The following is a 15453-nucleotide window of genomic DNA, read 5'->3' as shown; positions in this document are numbered from 1 at the left end:
TGGCAGCGAGGGCTGGGTTGGGGTTTTGGAGCGAGGCGGCGGCACTGGGGCGGGCGCCGGGTCCAGCTCAGGGTGCCCGGCAGGGTGGGAGAGATTTTGGGGCCGCTGCTCGGGGAGGGGCTGGTGTGGGAGCGCGGCTCCCGGCCACGTGCGCCCTGCGGGGAGGGGGCTGCAGGTCCCAGCACCCCCAGCCTGGCTGCCAGCACAGGCGCTGGCACAAAATCCAGCAAAAAACAGTTAGAAATACTACTAATTTTTAAACTATTGCAGAAAAAAGGATTTGAACCCGTTATTGCTGTTTCCTCCGTGCTGCGTCGCGCGGTCGGTGGCCGCGGTGCCGAATCGCTGCCTGGAGGTGGTGTGATGAAAACCCAAATTTCAGCGTGCGGCCTGGGGAGCCCCCGGGCTGCTCCCACTCCCCACATGGGGCATGGGGCTCGGCCACGGCACCGCCAAGCACAGGAGCTCTGCAGAGCAATCGGGGGGCCCCGAGCGGGTTGGCACCCGGAGAGGGGACCAGGAAGGTTGTGGGGGCTCCTCCATCACCACATTTTGGGGAGCCCCTCGTCTGCGTGGCACAGGAGGAGGGTCGGGGCACTCCGTCCTGCAGCCTCGGGGTTGAGCACGGAAAGAAAAACGCTGCCTATTGCTTTAAGCTCTCTCACTGGCCACAGGTCTCTTTTTTTTTTTTTTTTTTTTTTTTTTTTTTATATTTTCTCTCGCGCTATGAATGGGTTTTGCTGTAAATTATAGCTTTGCGCACATTCCCTCGGGTCGAGGAAAATAACCTCCGCCGAAAAGCCAGCCTGGATTGGTGACTGGCTCCCCCCCTCTCCGCTCCCTAATTGAAACCAAATGTGCAAGATGTAGGATTGTGGGATTTCTGGCCGGCTCCCAGGAATCCGCAGAATGTGAGCGCGCTCGCAGAGGCATCTTGCATCAGCCCGGGGAAGTTCGCTCCTCGCCTGGCTCCCCCAGCCCGGGCGAGGAGCGAGGAGCCCGCCCGCCCTCCACCGCCTCCCCGCTCCGGTGAGTCTCTTGGGGTCCCTGGGGAGGCGTTGCCGCCCCGTCCTGGGGTTTTGGGGGGATGTCGGGTCTGCCCTGCTCTGCCCGGGACCCCAAAGCTGGATCGGGTCCCTCTGTGGGGCGAGGAGGGGATGGGGCAGCAGCGGCTCCGCGTGGGGCAGCATCCCTGCCTGGGCTGCTGGCGCTTGGCCTTTTCTCTCCGTTTTTCCCCCACTTTCCAATGTTTCGCCCCTCGCCCTGCGCCTGGCCAGCGTTTCCTGGTGTCTCCTCCTCTCCCTCCTGCGTGTGCTGGCACAGCTGGTGGCGGTGCTGGCCGGCCACGGTGGCCCTGCTGTCCCTCTGGTCCCCGAGCTGGGCACGGGCTCACTATAGGGGGGGGGACATGGCACGAATTGTCCCCATCCCGGCGCTGGGGACCTGCTGGTGGCTTCCCGTGCCGTGTGGCCGTGGCGGGGCGATGCCGTGCAGCGTGGCACGCAGCAGGAGGAGGGCCCCAGCTCCCGGCACGGGGGGCCCGTGTTGGGTGCAGCGCCCACGGGGCCACGTCCCCAGCCCTGCCACCACCGGGCCATGCTCTCGGCATCCCCCCGGGGTGGCCGGTGGCCCTGGGGACACACCGGGTGCTCCTCGTGCGCTGCGCCACCGCGGCGAGCCCCCTGGCTGGGGAGATGCTCGCAGCTCCAGAAAATGGGGCTGCATCCAAGGCAGCCGAGCTCTAAAATGGCATTTTGGGGGAGGAGGGGGACTACGCGTCCCGGCATGCTGCTCTCTGCTCCCGCAGTGGCTGCGCCGGCGGCACGGCACGCCGGGGGCTGTAGTGCCAGGCCCCCTACCCAAAACGCCACCCGCCTCGGGCCTTGGCACACCCCGGTTGCCTGCTCGCCCTGCGCCAGCCTCCTTCCCGGCAGCGGGGTGTGCTCGGGGCGCCCGCGGGCTCGTTTCTGAACAAGCATGGGTTGTGTTTATTTATCCATTCCCCACCTTAATTTTCCCTGCTTAGTTTGGGTAGAACAAGAAAGGAGGGAAAATAAAAGGCAAAACAAACAAACAAAAACGAAAGCGGAACAGGGAGGCCTGAGGGAGGATCTCCCCAAACGCCGTGCAGTAACAATTTCCAGCACTCGGAAAACTTTTTGGGTGAACCTTTTCGGGCGAACCGTTGCAGAGCCAGCCTTTTTGTCAGCGCTGGCGGAACAAAACCGCTTTCCAGCCGTCCTGCCAGCAGCGCTGGGCTGCTCGGACCATGCGCGCCTTCGCCCGGCGCCGCCTTCCCGCTGCCTCCAGCCCGGCCGCGAGTGCTCCAGCAGGAGCAGACGCCCCTCCGTGAGCCCAAACCTGAGCCCCTTCCCTCGGGGAGGTGGCGGCATCTGCTCCCCTGATGCCTAAAGAGTTTACTCAGCCTGAAAGAATAGTGGGAAAAAATGTCTGCGGATATGCGCTGGCATGCGGGAGGAAATTGAGATTTTGGGGCCGGGGAGATTGGATCCGTCAGCGAGCAGCGGAGCCTCGCGCGCTGCCCACCAGCCCCGAGCTCTGTAGGTGAAATTCCCGTTTGCAACCCAGCTGGCTGGCAACATGGGCTGCTGCCTAGGATTTTGGGGCTGGGAGCAGGAAAAAAAGCAGCAATATGCGTGTTTTTCCAAAGGAAAGAGGGGAAAAAAGGGGGGAAGATGGCTGTAAGTGGGGGTGTGCGTTTGCTCTGCCCATGGAGGGGATGGTGTTGAGCAGAGCTGCCCACTGAATCCTACAGCCCCTGCTCCGAGCCCCCAGGTGCACGTGAAGGATGCGACCACTGCCCCCAAAAAGCCCCAGCAATGAAGCAGAGCCGGGAACAGCGCCAGGGCTGGGCCGGGGGTGCCCCGTGCCCACCGCCTGCTCCTCTCTGACTGTGCTCACCTCCTCCTGGGCAGCTCCCGCCCCTCTGGTGACACCGAGGTTGGCACGGGAGCGGAGAACCATCATAAACACCGCATCAATCTCGGGCAATTACCTGCTATTACGTCTCCGCAGCCAGGAGGCAAGGAAAGCGCGCTGCGCAACGTGATGTTGCTGCCACGGGCCGAGGTCGTGCAACGTGCTGCTTTCCAAGCCGCCCCCAGCGGGTCTGCCCATCCATCCGGGACGGTGCTGACCCCGAGGGGGGCTTTTGGAGGCTCCGCGTGCTGCCCGTGGCCCCTTTGGCAGCAGGGGCTTGGGAATGGGGTGCCTGAATAGCATCACAGAGGCTTGGGGGGGTTGGCAGCAGTGGTGTGACCCACCCTGGTCGTGTCTCTGCAGGACCGCCGACATGCCAGCCCTCCCCACGCCGCTGCTGGTGCCGCTGCTCTGCGTCCTGCAGGCTGCACGAGCCCAGGTCAACCCGGGTAAGTGAGAGCCCGGTGGCAGCTCGGTGCTGGGGCCGAGGCAGGGCTGGCCTCACCTCCAGCCGGGTTTGCAGCTTGGGAACGGGATGAGAGCGGTGCCAGGCGTGCCACAGGCTGTGCCCAAGCTGTGGGTGCTCGGTGTCACCGCGGCCCCGCACGGTTTCCTCGGGGCGGTTTGCGGAGGGAGCTTTGTGGGGCCGGAGCTGGCGGGGAGAGGGTAAACACGGCCAAACAAGCCGGCCTTTCAGCAGCTCTCCTGGCAGCCAGGCGTGAAAAAATAACCCGTGGGGATGCGGTGCCGAGCAGGGGGCGCAGCCCACCCGCCGCTCTGGGTACTTTTCCACTCCCCGAGGGGCCAGCAGGTTTTGTCCCCTGCTGCCAGGGGGAAGCAGCGAGGTGGCACGGCTGAGGGCAGGCGGCTGCGGGTGGGATTTGGGGCTCGGGATTGAGCCCTCTGGTGCCCAGCGGCTCTCCCACCAGCGCCAGGCAGGTGTCGGAGACATCCCCTCACCCTTCGTCCCTCCTCCACAAGCCGGGGGGATGGAGCACGCTGCCTCCCCTGCAGCTGCACGGGGCGGTCACGGCACGGAAAGGTGACCTAGATGGGGAGCGAGGGGGCACCCCGCTCAGCACCCTGCTCAGCACCCCGCTCTCCTTGCAGCGGTGTGCCGGTACCCCCTGGGAATGTCGGGGGGGCACATCCCCGACGAGGACATCTCCGCCTCCAGCCAGTGGTCCGAGTCCACGGCCGCCAAGTACGGACGGTGAGTGCGGGGCACGGGCAATGGGAGACCCTCAGGGGGGACCCTCGGGGGTGCTGAGATGGGACAGGCTCGGCTAGGGGGCATGGGGACAGCGTTGCCCACCTGCAAACCATCTCTCTACCCTCCCCGTGGCGCTCGCAGGCTGGACTCGGAGGACGGCGACGGTGCCTGGTGCCCCGAGATCCCGGTGGAGCCCGACGACCTGAAGGAGTTCCTGCAGATCGACCTGCGCGCCCTGCACTTCATCACGCTGGTGGGCACCCAGGGCCGCCACGCCGGGGGCCACGGCAACGAGTTCGCCCCCATGTACAAGATCAACTACAGCCGGGACGGCACCCGCTGGATCTCCTGGAGGAACCGGCACGGGAAGCAGGTGGGGAGGCAGCCGAGCGCATCCCTCGGCGTCCCCGCGGGGCGCTGGGGCCGTGCCCACCGCCGTTGTGTCTCCCCAGGTTCTGGATGGCAACACCAACCCCTACGACATCGTACTCAAGGACCTGGAGCCGCCGCTCATCGCGCGCTTCGTCCGCTTCATCCCCGTCACCGACCACTCCATGAACGTCTGCCTGCGCGTGGAGCTCTACGGCTGCGTCTGGCTCGGTGCGTGCTGGGTGCTCATCTCCCTCCTGTCTGTCTGTCTGTCTGTCCGTCCCATCGGGGCTGTGCGGGGCCCTGGGGCCGAGCAGTTCATGCTCCTTTTCCCGCAGACGGGCTGGTGTCCTACAACGCGCCGGCTGGGCAGCAGCTCGTCCTCCCCGGCGGCACCGTCATCTACCTGAACGACTCTGTGTACGACGGGGCCTTCGGGTACAGGTGAGGAGCGGGGTCTCGTGCAGCCAAAGCTGCAAGGATATGGGGTCCCCCTGCTTCCAGGGGCTCTGAGGAGCCGTCAGGTGCCCAGGCTGCTGCTCTCATGAGCTGGGCACCATCAGGCTCCCGGTGCTCACGAGAGCTCCCCAAATTCCCCGCCTGTGGCAGCATGACGGAGGGGCTCGGCCAGCTGACGGACGGGGTGTCGGGGCTGGACGACTTCACGCAGACCCACGAGTACCACGTCTGGCCGGGCTACGACTACGTGGGCTGGCGCAACGAGAGCACGGCCGGCGGCTACGTGGAGATCACCTTCGAGTTCGACCGCATCAGGAACTTCACCACCATGAAGGTCCGTGCGCCCCGCGTCCCCCCCGGCCCCGTCCCCATCCCCGTCCCCGTCCCCGTCCCCGTCCCGTGGCGGGCCGCGCTCACGGGCTGCCCCACAGGTGCACTGCAACAACATGTTCGCCAAAGGGGTGAAGATCTTCAAGGAGGTGCAGTGCTATTTCCGCTCCGACGCCGGCGAGTGGGAGCCCAACGCCGTCTCCTCGGTGCTGGTGCTGGACGACGTGAACCCCAGCGCCCGCTTCGTCACCGTGCCCCTGCTGCACCGCATGGCCAGCGCCATCAAGTGCCAGTACTACTTCGCCGACACCTGGATGATGTTCAGCGAGATCACCTTCCAGTCGGGTACCGGCACGCTGACAGCCCCCTGCTGCCGGCCCCGGGATCCCTCCTGCGTGGGGCACTCGGTGGGGAAATGGGGTTGGGGATGCCCGTGCCCCCATCCCGACAGGGTCTTCTTCTCCCTTGGCAGACGCAGCCATGTACAACAACTCGGTGGCCCCCCCGGAGATGCCCATGGCCCCCACCACGTACGGTAAGGCAATGGAAAGCCGGTCACCATGAGCTGGGCAGGGCTTGGGGTCACCTCCCCATGGGGAGATGCTCGGGGGGGCTCCAAAAGGGGAGAAAAGGGGGGGCAGGGGCTGTCCCCTCAGCCCAGCACGACCTGCTCTCGCTGTCCCCTCCCGCCAGACCCCACGCTCAAGGTGGACGACAGCAACACGCGCATCCTGATCGGCTGCCTGGTGGCGATCATCTTCATCCTGCTGGCCATCATCGTCATCATCCTGTGGCGGCAGTTCTGGCAGAAGATGCTGGAGAAGGTGGGCGCGTGCGGGGCGGCTGGTGGGCTCTCACCGCAGCCCCCAGACATCCAGACTCTTCCCTGTAGGGTCAACGTGACCCACCAGGGCCATGCTGAGCCTTGGTGGCCCTGTCTGAGCCCTCTCCTCCCTCGTCCCCCTCTCGCAGGCATCGCGGAGGATGCTGGACGACGAAATGACCGTCAGCCTCTCGCTGCCCAGCGAATCCAGCATGTTCAACCACAACCGCTCCTCCTCGTCCAGCGAGCACGAGTCCAACTCCACCTACGACCGCATCTTCCCGCTGGGGCCGGACTACCAGGAGCCCTCGCGCCTGATCCGCAAGCTGCCCGAGTTCACGCCGGGGGAGGAGGACACGGGTGAGGAGCGGGGAAATCCTCCCGGGGAGGGGGGCACACGAAGCTGGTGCTTGAAGCCCGTCCTCGTGGTGCTGCAGCTCTGAAGGACACCGCGGCAGGGCTGGCCCCGCTGTCTCCCCCAGGCTGCAGCGGCCTCGTGAAGCCGTCCCCGGCCGCCGTCCCCGAGGGCGTCCCCCACTACGCCGAGGCCGACATCGTGAACCTGCAGGGCGTCACGGGAGGCAACACCTACTCGGTGCCAGCCCTCACCATGGACCTGCTGTCCGGCAAGGACGTGGCCGTGGAGGAGTTCCCCAGGAAGCTGCTGACCTTCAAGGAGAAGCTGGGGGAGGGACAGTTCGGGGAGGTGAGGGGGGAGCGGGGCCCTGATGGGGTTGGGATGGGAGGTGCGGAGCGCTCCTGCTCGCTGCCTTCGCCCCAAAACGGGGCCTGGAGGGGGGAGAGCAGGAGGTGGCGGTGACGTCTGCCCCCACAGGTCCACCTCTGCGAAGTGGAGGGCATGGAGAAGTTCACGGACAAGGACTTGGCCCTGCAGGGCCTGGAGGCCAGCTCCGACCGCCCCGTGCTGGTGGCCGTGAAGATGCTGCGGGCGGACGCCAACAAGAACGCCAGGTACCAGCACCCCTCCCCACAGGGCTTCGGTCCTTGCTGGTCCTAAACTGCTCCCCGAGCCCCCTCCATCCCCTGCGCACACCCCAAAAGGATCAGCCCCGTGTCTGCCTGACCCACGCTCTCTGTCCCCGCAAGGAACGACTTCCTGAAGGAGATCAAGATCATGGCGCGGCTCAAGGACCCCAACATCATCCGCCTGCTGGCCGTCTGCATCGCGGACGACCCGCTGTGCATGATCACGGAGTACATGGAGAACGGCGACCTCAACCAGTTCCTGTCCCGCCACGAGGCCCACAGCCCCCCGGACGCCCAGACGCCCACCGTCAGGTAGCCCCACGGGGGACGGGGGATTTGGGGACGGCGGCAGGGCCCCGGCCCCGCTCCGTCCCGGCGCCTCAGTGCCCCGCCGTCTCCCCAGCTACCGCGACCTGCGCTTCATGGCCACCCAGATCGCCTCGGGCATGAAGTACCTCTCCTCCCTCAACTTCGTGCACCGCGACCTGGCCACCCGCAACTGCCTGGTGGGGAAGCGCTACACCATCAAGATCGCCGACTTCGGCATGAGCAGGAACCTCTACAGCGGGGACTACTACCGCATCCAGGGCCGCGCCGTGCTGCCCATCCGCTGGATGTCCTGGGAGAGCATCCTGCTGGTATGGGGGTGGTTTGAGGAGCCCGGGGTATTTGGGGCCGGGCACGGTGCTGCCCACCCTGACCCCGCTGCGCTCCCCGTGCCCAGGGTAAGTTCACCACGGCCAGCGACGTGTGGGCGTTCGGCGTGACGCTGTGGGAGACCTTCACGCTGTGCCGCGAGCAGCCCTACTCGCAGCTGTCGGACGAGCAGGTCATCGAGAACACCGGGGAGTTCTTCCGCGACCAGGGCCGGCAGGTGGGGACGGGACGGGACGGGATAGGATGGGAGAGTTTAGGAGGGTTTTTCCCCCTCCAGGACCCTCTCGGTGCTGTCCCATGGGATTTCCGTGACCCTAACCCCCTCCCCGTGTGCTCTCTGCCTCTCGTTTTCCAGACCTACCTCCCCCAGCCCGCGCTGTGCCCGGACTCTGTCTATAAGCTCATGCTGAGCTGCTGGCGACGGGACACTAAAGACCGTCCCTCCTTCCAGGACATCCACCGCCTGCTCCACGAGCCCGCCGGCGACGAGTGACCCCGTTCTGCCCGGCCCCACGGGACCCCCCCTGCGCCGCCCGCGCCCGGGCAGCTGGTTTAGGTTCTCGCTGCACAGCCCAGGAGGAAAAATCCCAAAGAGGACGGGGACAGCACGGCCCCGCAGCTCCCCTGCTGCCCCGGGCTGGCTGGAGGTTATTTATTGAGCCCCGCTCCTGGTGGCGGCGGGACGGGGACGGAGCGGATGCCAGGAGCCGCGCGGTTATGGGGCGGCGAACTGGAGCATTTGGGGGATTTTTGGGACGTGCTGCCCGGAGGGCTTGTTCCCGCGTGGCATCCAGCCTCTGCTGCCGGCCCGCAGACGGACTGATGGACAGACGGACAGAATTGCGGACAGTAGGGCCCGCCGTGGCCCTGACCGCGGCTTATGGGGTCGCCTGAGCCCCCCGTGCCCTATGGGGACCCCCGTCGGGCCCCCCGGCCGCACACCCCACGCGGGCCTTCGTGCTTCGCCGGCCCTGTCCGCGTCGCTGCGGCCCTGCGGGGCCCCGCTCGCTGTGTTCTGGGGGGGCCCCTCCCGGCGGGGGCCACCCCGCTAAGAGCCCCTCGCTCCATCACCCGGCCTCGTGGTGTCCTTTTTGGGGGGGACAGACCCTCGGGGGGCAGCAGGGGGGCTTTGGGGTGCCCGCGGGGGACGCAGGGAGGAGGACGAGGGGTAGGTGGGGCGAGGAGGGGAATGGGACCCCTATGGGACCCTATGGGACCCTATGGGACCCTACGGGGCATGGGGCGGGAGGGGTGAGTCAATGGAGTGGGCGTGGCTAAGGGTTGTGGGCGTGGCCAAGCACGAGGGGTGTGACCATTTGTTGTGGGCGGAGTCTCGGTTAGGCCCCGCCCCCCAGCTCTCGGCCCACCATCACGCCACCGCCCCCCGCGGCCCCGCCCCCGCGGCGCGCGCCGATTGGCCGGGCGCGGAGGGCGGGGCGGTGACGTCAGGCGGGAAAGAGGCGGTTATAGCGCGCCGGCGGGGAAACGGGGGAGGGGAGGCGGCGGAGATCGCGATTGCGGTGCGGGCATGGAGCGGGTGGTGCTGGTCACGGGCGCCAGCGGGTGAGTGCCGCCGGGACTGGGTCAGGGGTGGGGAGCGGACACCGTGGGGTGCCCACGCGTGCCCCTAACGATTTTCCACCCCCCCCGCTCCCCCGTGCCCTCGCAGCGGCGTGGGGCTGGCGCTGTGCCGGCGGCTGCTGGAGGAGGACGGCCGCATCCACCTGTGCGTGGCCTGCCGCAACGCCCTCAAGGCCGAGGCCACGCGCGATGCCATCCTGGAGCTGCACCCCGCTGCTCAGGTCTCCACCGTGGAGGTGGACCTGGGCAGCCTGGCCTCCGTGCTGCGTGCTGCGAAGGAGCTGCGTTGCCGGTGAGTGGCCCCTCCATGCTTGTCTCCTCCATGCGTGTCCCGTCCCCACGCTCTCCACCCCCTCACCCTGCTGCTCCCGTCTCCATGCAGGTTCCAGCGCCTCGACTTCGTCTACCTCAACGCCGGCATCATGCCCAACCCGCACGTGAACTTCAAGGCCCTCTGGAAGGGCCTCCTGACCGGGTAGGGGGACGCGGGGGTGGTTACCCCATGGAGTGGGTGTTGGGGTGCTGCTGGTGTTGGGGGGGGTGAGGTGTGCCCTGAAGCCCTGCTCCCCTTTCTCGGCACAGCCCCGCGGGCTGCTTTGGGTTCAAAGGGACATTAAAGACCAGGCAGGGACACCTCCCACCAGGTCCAGGTGCCCTGAGGCCTCTCCTGCCTGGCCTTCAATGCCCTCAGGGATGGGCCTTCCCCAGCTTCCCCAGCCTGTGTCAGTGCCTCAGCCCCATGAAAAAAATCTTATATCTAACCCAAATCCATTCTCGTTCAGTTTAAAACCTTTGCCCCTGGAGCATGGCCCCATGCAAGGCGTGGGCTTGCTTGGGGTGGGCTTGGCAGCCAGGTGAGGTGCCCTGCAGCACCTGAGGGGCATGGGGTCCGATATAGTTGGATTCCCAGTATAGATGCCAGGCTCCTTTCTTCATGTGCATTAGGCTTGGTGCTGGGTCTCTGTCCATGGTGGAGCTTGGCTTCTGTGCCTGATTCCTCTCTAACTCCTCTCCTCGGCTTCCAGGAAGCTGCTTCACATGCTGACCACAGCGGAAGGCGTAATGACCCAGACGGACAGGCTGAATGGCGATGGGCTGCAGGAGGTGTTTACTACCAACCTCTTTGGGCACTTTATCCTGGTGAGGCTGTGTGCGAAGATCGGGCTGTGGGTTTGGTTGATGCGGCTAGGGATGGGCACGGTGGGGGCTGAGGGATCAGTTCTGCCTTACAGCTGCTGACACTGCTGCAGGCTGGAGCCTGACACACAAGGAGCGATAGGACAAAGGTCTCAGGCTTTGTTAAAATAGCTCCAAGTGGTGGCAGAGTCATCGTCGCAAGGGGTAATGCGATCTGAAGGTTCCTGTGGTCAGTGGAGAGAGGCAAACCATGCGTAGTTCTCTCCCTGTCCTGGGAGGACACCAAGGCTTGGTTCTGTTGAATGCTGAGGAGTTGAACAGCTGTGCCAAAGGATGCCAGATGCTTGCAGGTGTTCCTGGGGAAACCTGGGCTGAGGCTGCACCTGAGCTGTGGCTCTTTATGTAGCTTGCTGGCTTCTGTGCGGCCAGTCTGGTGAAGGCTGTCTAAGACTGGGAGCAGCTCTTCAGAACGGTAAAACCATACCGTAAGCTTTTAAAAGCGTGTGCTCAGCAGGCTGACACATCTCTTGCAGATTCGTCAGCTCGAGTCTCTGCTCTGCGGGAACGAAAAGCCCTCCCGGCTCATCTGGACCTCTTCCAGCAACGCCAGGGAATCTGCCTTCAGCCTCTCCGACTATCAGCATGCCAAGGGGCAGGAATCATACAGTTCCTCCAAATACGCCACTGACCTGACGAGCGTGGTTCTCAACAGGAAACTTAATAAGCAGGTGACGATGGGATTTGTGCATCTGAAGAGGCTAATGAGCACCTCCTATTTGTAATTATCGTTGCATTGTTGCTACTGTGTTGCATTAATTCCTAGCAATCAGGTCTGTTCTCTAGTGCACATGTAAGAACTGATTTGGGGGGGCTCTCAGACTGCCAAAGGAAAGCAGCAGCTTTTTAGGAGAGGTTCCTACCTTCCTAAAACTTTCCCTCTAGACAAAAAGCTGGTCTTAAAGAGCAAAGAGCTGCTGCTGTAACTGTGGGGTGGCTGCTGAACTGTATGTAGAGCACCAGCACGAGGTCCTGATGTGTCAGGAGGCCGTGTGGTGGGCTCGTAACAGGCACAGACTTAACGTGAAGGCCTCTAATTTGGGACCCCTCAAAAATCAGTCTGATCACTCTGGTTCTCACAGTCCCAGAGACACGGGTATGTGCTATTCTCTGTGATCCCTGTCACTGTCCTGCTGGGAAGTGCCCTGAGGGAAGGGATGTGTTCCCTTCTCTGCTCTGGGGTGCTCACAGACCATGTTTCCTCTCCGCAGGGTCTGTATTCCAGCGTGGTTTGTCCCGGTCTTGTCATGTCCAACATGACCTACAGAATCCTGCCAGTGTTCCTGTGGACGCTGCTCATGCCCATCATGTGGCTGGTGAGTGAAGCTCTTGGCTGGTGTGGGGGCATGTGTTGGAGTTGCTTTGGGTTGGGGTGTTGATATGTTTCACTGCAAGTGATGTGCAGCCTGCCTGTGTGCTCCTGGATGTCCCTTCTGTTGGGTTGGGCAGGCTGGCCCTTTGCAAGTAGCCTCCTGACTTTATTGAGGGGCTGGTGGTTCCTCAGGGTACCCCTGACCTGAGGCTGCAGGCTTCTTTGGGGAAAGAGGTGGTTTCCTTCCTGCTGCTCTGGCTGGCAGCTGAGCTGTCCGTGCTGACTCGTGACTCAGTGTTAGGTGCCTGCGATCTGTCGGAGGGCTTCCAGGGCTCTCTCTGGGTGTCTGCTCCTCGGGGGCTGTTCTTCCAGCGAAGGTGCAAGGCACAGGGCTTGGGGAGTTAGAGGATGGGGTTTTACTACACCCACATGGTGCTGGGCAGAGGGCCCTGCTGGTGTCTTTGTTCTGCTTTCGGTTCCTCCTGAGGAACAAGTGAGAAGGAGAAGCAGAGCAGGTGTAGCCACATCTTGCGGACCTGTCCTTTAGCACCTTGGGGCTCGGTTTTCCCAGCTGAGCTGCCCTGAGTCCTCCCTGCAGTTCTGCTGCTGGGCAGTGCTGTACACACAGCCAGAGCTCAGCCCTGCAAGCTCCCCTTGCCAGTGTGCTGTGTGGGCCTGTAAAACACTGGGTGTCAGTGGCAGCAGAGTTCAGGACAAAACTCGTCCCTTTTGCCTTGAAATGCTGTTCGCTTTTGCAGCAGGCTTTGCTTTGTAAAGGTATAGAAAAAAAATACTGAAAAATATCAAGTCATCTGCTCTCTATTGCCTCCCCAAACTGTCCCTGTCCGTCTTCCTGAGGATTTGCCTTTTAGGTTGAGTACTGGCCCTGCCTGCAGCCTTGCTGCTGGTGCAGCAGGATGGGCCTTCCTGCTGGGGCTGCCCACGTGGCAGCAGCCGACCCTGCGGGATCACCTTTCTGCTGGCAGAGGAGAAGGCAGTGCCTTCTCGTGTGTCCTCCAGCGCTGGTGGCACTGCCACTCTGCCTCCTGCCTTACGTGATCCTGATACCACCAGGACAAGGCATCTGCGGGGTGTGGGTTGGGTACCCTGCCTCTGGAGGTGTGGGGCCTGGGTTTGGTGGAAGGCTCCCAAGAACCCAGCTCCTGATGTTAAAGGGATGCTCTGGTCGCAAGCAGGTGGTGAGGCCTGCAGTTGGCTTTGAAAAGCCCTTCTGGGTGATCTTGTGTTGCTGGGCTTGCCAGAGAAACCTTGGGCCAAAACGCTGATTCTGCCTTGTATTTCGTTTCCCCTCAGATACGCTTTTTTGCCAAGACTTACACCCTGACGCCGTTTAATGGAGCAGAAGCCCATGTAAGTGGTTCACAAGGTGATTTAACAGCCCTCCCTCCTGGGTAGCTCTTCTCAGTGCCTGCAGGCTGCGTGCTGCATCTCCCCTCTGAATCGCTCCCAGCAGGGAGCCCCGGGGCACCAGCAGTGCCAGGGCTGGCCCCACAGGTGCTGGATGCTTCGTGCCCATCATCGGGTGCCTACAGAAGGGAAGGATTTGGGGAAAACCCCATCCCTTAAATCTCTGCTCTGCTGCTGTTTGTCCTAGGTGTGGCTGTTCAAACAGAAGCCAGAGTACCTGGATGCGCTCGCCAAGTACCACAGCTGTACCTCCGGGCTGGGGAAGAACTACGTGGAGCCCAGAAAGGTGAACAGGGCTGACTGCTGTGGTGGGGGGCTCGGCTGGGCCGTGGTCCTGCCCTGGAGCAGGAACTGGGCGTGAGTTGGGCATGGGGAGGGATTGGGGTTGTCTGCGAGGCTTCCTGGGGTACCTCCAGTCCCGTGCTGGGGTCTGGGAGCTCCTAGGGCGGGCCAGGAAGGTTTGTGGTAGGTGATGTGAAGCTCGGGGTGCTGTGGAGCCTCTCACTACTTATTCATTTCCAGATGGATGTGGATGAAGAAACCGCTGAGAAGTTTTACCAGAAGCTGTTGGAACTGGAGGAGCAGACTCTGGAGAGATACGGTGACCTCCTAGACTAAGTAAAAGCCCGTCTCTGTGGGTTAACAGGCTCGTGTCAGCAACGTGGGCTTCCTTCACTCTGGTGCTAGTCGTGCCTGCCGTTCTGCAGGCACGCGGCTTCCTTCTCTACAGAAGGTGAACAGTTCCTGAAGAGGGAAATGTGAAAACTGAAGAGAAACACTTAGTCTTTCTGGGATGGGACCTTTCTGGGATAGAACTGGAAACCTAGTGTAGGTGGGAACTGTCTCAACACAGTTGCGAGTTTTGTTTGTTTTCCAAAAGCATGACTGAGCTGCCTACAGCTCAGGAAGGACCTCAAAACATGGTTTACACCTGGCTTAGCGTGGGAAAGGCATCAGCCTGGGTGCCGCCGTGCCTCGTGGCTCCACCAGTCTTTCGAGACGGCCCCGACTCGTGACGGGTGGTTAATCCTGCACTACTTGAAGGCCCGTCCTCGGTGGAGCTGCTTCTGTCCCTGCACCTGAGCTCTGGGGCCGGCTCTCCGGGCGTGTTCAACAAGATCTGACCTCTGGAAGTCGGGCTCTGTGGCAGCTGAGGCAAAGCTCTGGGAAAAGCTGGGCTGGGCCTAAAACAAACACGCACCCCTTGGCTCAGCTGGGAGGACAGTGCCTTTCCAGACATGAGCCATCCTGTGGATTTGGGGCCATGTAGTCCAGCCGTGACCATCCGGAAAGGCTGGAAGCATTGATGGTGGCTAGGTTTCAGGGCTACATCGCTCTGTCTGTAGCACGAATGAGAGGTTACCCTGTTATTTTACCTATTTAATTGTCTTTTAATGTTTACTGTACCAAGTATTCTTCCTGTCATCTGTCTCGGGAGCTGCACTGAGTGCCTGGTGTACTTCAAACGCTGCGACAAATAAAGAGTTGGAACTGACTCGAGGCTTTGCTGCAATGGGGTTTTTGCTCAACACTTGGTGGCTGGTTTGTGCCTTGCACAACGAGCCCTGGCCTACCCAGGGAGCTGTGGGGTCGGGTCCCCCTTCCCCAGGGGAGCTCTGAGCAACCAGTTTGGGCCTACTTCTCTTCCTTCTAATTAGGGGAAGGCATTAGTAACTTCTGAGGACTTCAGTGTGGTTTTGTGTGCCGAACTCCTGTAGACTATTTCCCAGCTTTAGGCACCAGGGGAGCAGTAGATGTCTCTGGCACTTACTCACCTGGACTTGTCACATAATTACTAATTTATTAGTGGCCTATTAGCAAGTGCTCGGCATGCCCAGGTGCTGCCCTGCGGCCTGGCAGCAGCAGGATGAGGCTGGGAGAGAGCCTGACCTCTGGGGCAGACCGGGGCCGTGCTTTGTGCCTTCATTTCCCTGCAGCAAGGGTTGTCCCCGGCGGAGCCTGGTGCTGTGTCTTGGTTCAGCTGAACCCCCAAACCCTCCAGGCCAGAGCTCCACCTTCCTGGTGCCTTTCTCTGTGGGGAAGGAGCCACTGCCAGCAGCTGGCTGCCTCTCCTTGGTCTTTTCTGTGCCTGAAACACCCGGCTGCTGCTTCCAGAGAGGAATGAAGCATCTATCTTGACTGGCTCTTTTTCATGTATTT

General features: G+C 62.7%; 2 protein-coding genes across 4 annotated transcripts; both read left to right on the top strand.

Moving 5' to 3' along the window:
* Nucleotides 1-356: 356 nt before the first annotated feature.
* Nucleotides 357-8848, top strand: DDR2 (discoidin domain receptor tyrosine kinase 2). 3 transcript variants are annotated; one of them, XM_084527635.1, is made up of 17 exons: nucleotides 357-1029; nucleotides 3304-3389; nucleotides 4051-4153; nucleotides 4295-4526; nucleotides 4606-4753; nucleotides 4861-4966; nucleotides 5132-5315; nucleotides 5413-5656; nucleotides 5784-5846; nucleotides 6005-6135; nucleotides 6284-6494; nucleotides 6593-6840; nucleotides 6970-7106; nucleotides 7242-7433; nucleotides 7525-7759; nucleotides 7846-7995; nucleotides 8134-8848. In XM_084527635.1, the coding sequence occupies exons 2-17, from the start codon at nucleotides 3314-3316 to the stop codon at nucleotides 8269-8271; spliced, it is 2598 nt and encodes an 865-aa protein (XP_084383761.1). In that variant the 5' UTR covers nucleotides 357-1029; nucleotides 3304-3313; the 3' UTR covers nucleotides 8272-8848. The 3 variants fall into 3 exon arrangements, with proteins under 3 accessions (XP_084383761.1, XP_084383760.1, XP_084383762.1); XM_084527634.1 differs by having other exon boundaries at nucleotides 6572-6840; XM_084527636.1 differs by having other exon boundaries at nucleotides 359-1029; nucleotides 6617-6840.
* Nucleotides 8849-9238: 390 nt separating this feature from the next.
* HSD17B7 (hydroxysteroid 17-beta dehydrogenase 7) lies at nucleotides 9239-14788 on the top strand. Its single transcript, XM_084528187.1, has 9 exons — nucleotides 9239-9341; nucleotides 9448-9651; nucleotides 9742-9834; nucleotides 10385-10499; nucleotides 11030-11224; nucleotides 11765-11869; nucleotides 13180-13236; nucleotides 13481-13579; nucleotides 13816-14788. Exons 1-9 carry the CDS (start codon nucleotides 9307-9309, stop codon nucleotides 13909-13911), a joined length of 999 nt encoding a protein of 332 aa, XP_084384313.1. The 5' UTR covers nucleotides 9239-9306; the 3' UTR covers nucleotides 13912-14788.
* Nucleotides 14789-15453: the final 665 nt, after the last annotated feature.

This window comes from Aythya ferina, assembly GCF_964211825.1.
Source record: "Aythya ferina genome assembly, chromosome: 8".
Classification (NCBI taxonomy): domain Eukaryota; kingdom Metazoa; phylum Chordata; class Aves; order Anseriformes; family Anatidae; genus Aythya; species Aythya ferina.
This window is presented reverse-complemented; position numbering and strand designations above follow the sequence as displayed.

Bases quoted from the DNA above. Each gene is read 5' to 3' on its own strand.
- DDR2 (XM_084527634.1), top strand. From the start codon at position 3,314: ATGCCAGCCCTCCCCACGCCGCTGCTGGTGCCGCTGCTCTGCGTCCTG. The intron at 3,390-4,050 runs GTAAGTGAGAGC...CTCTCCTTGCAG, and splicing joins ACGAGCCCAGGTCAACCCGG to CGGTGTGCCGGTACCCCCTG. The intron at 7,996-8,133 runs GTGGGGACGGGA...CTCGTTTTCCAG, and splicing joins TCCGCGACCAGGGCCGGCAG to ACCTACCTCCCCCAGCCCGC.
- HSD17B7 (XM_084528187.1), top strand. From the start codon at position 9,307: ATGGAGCGGGTGGTGCTGGTCACGGGCGCCAGCGG. The intron at 9,835-10,384 runs GTAGGGGGACGC...CTCGGCTTCCAG, and splicing joins TGGAAGGGCCTCCTGACCGG to GAAGCTGCTTCACATGCTGA. The intron at 13,580-13,815 runs GTGAACAGGGCT...ATTCATTTCCAG, and splicing joins ACTACGTGGAGCCCAGAAAG to ATGGATGTGGATGAAGAAAC.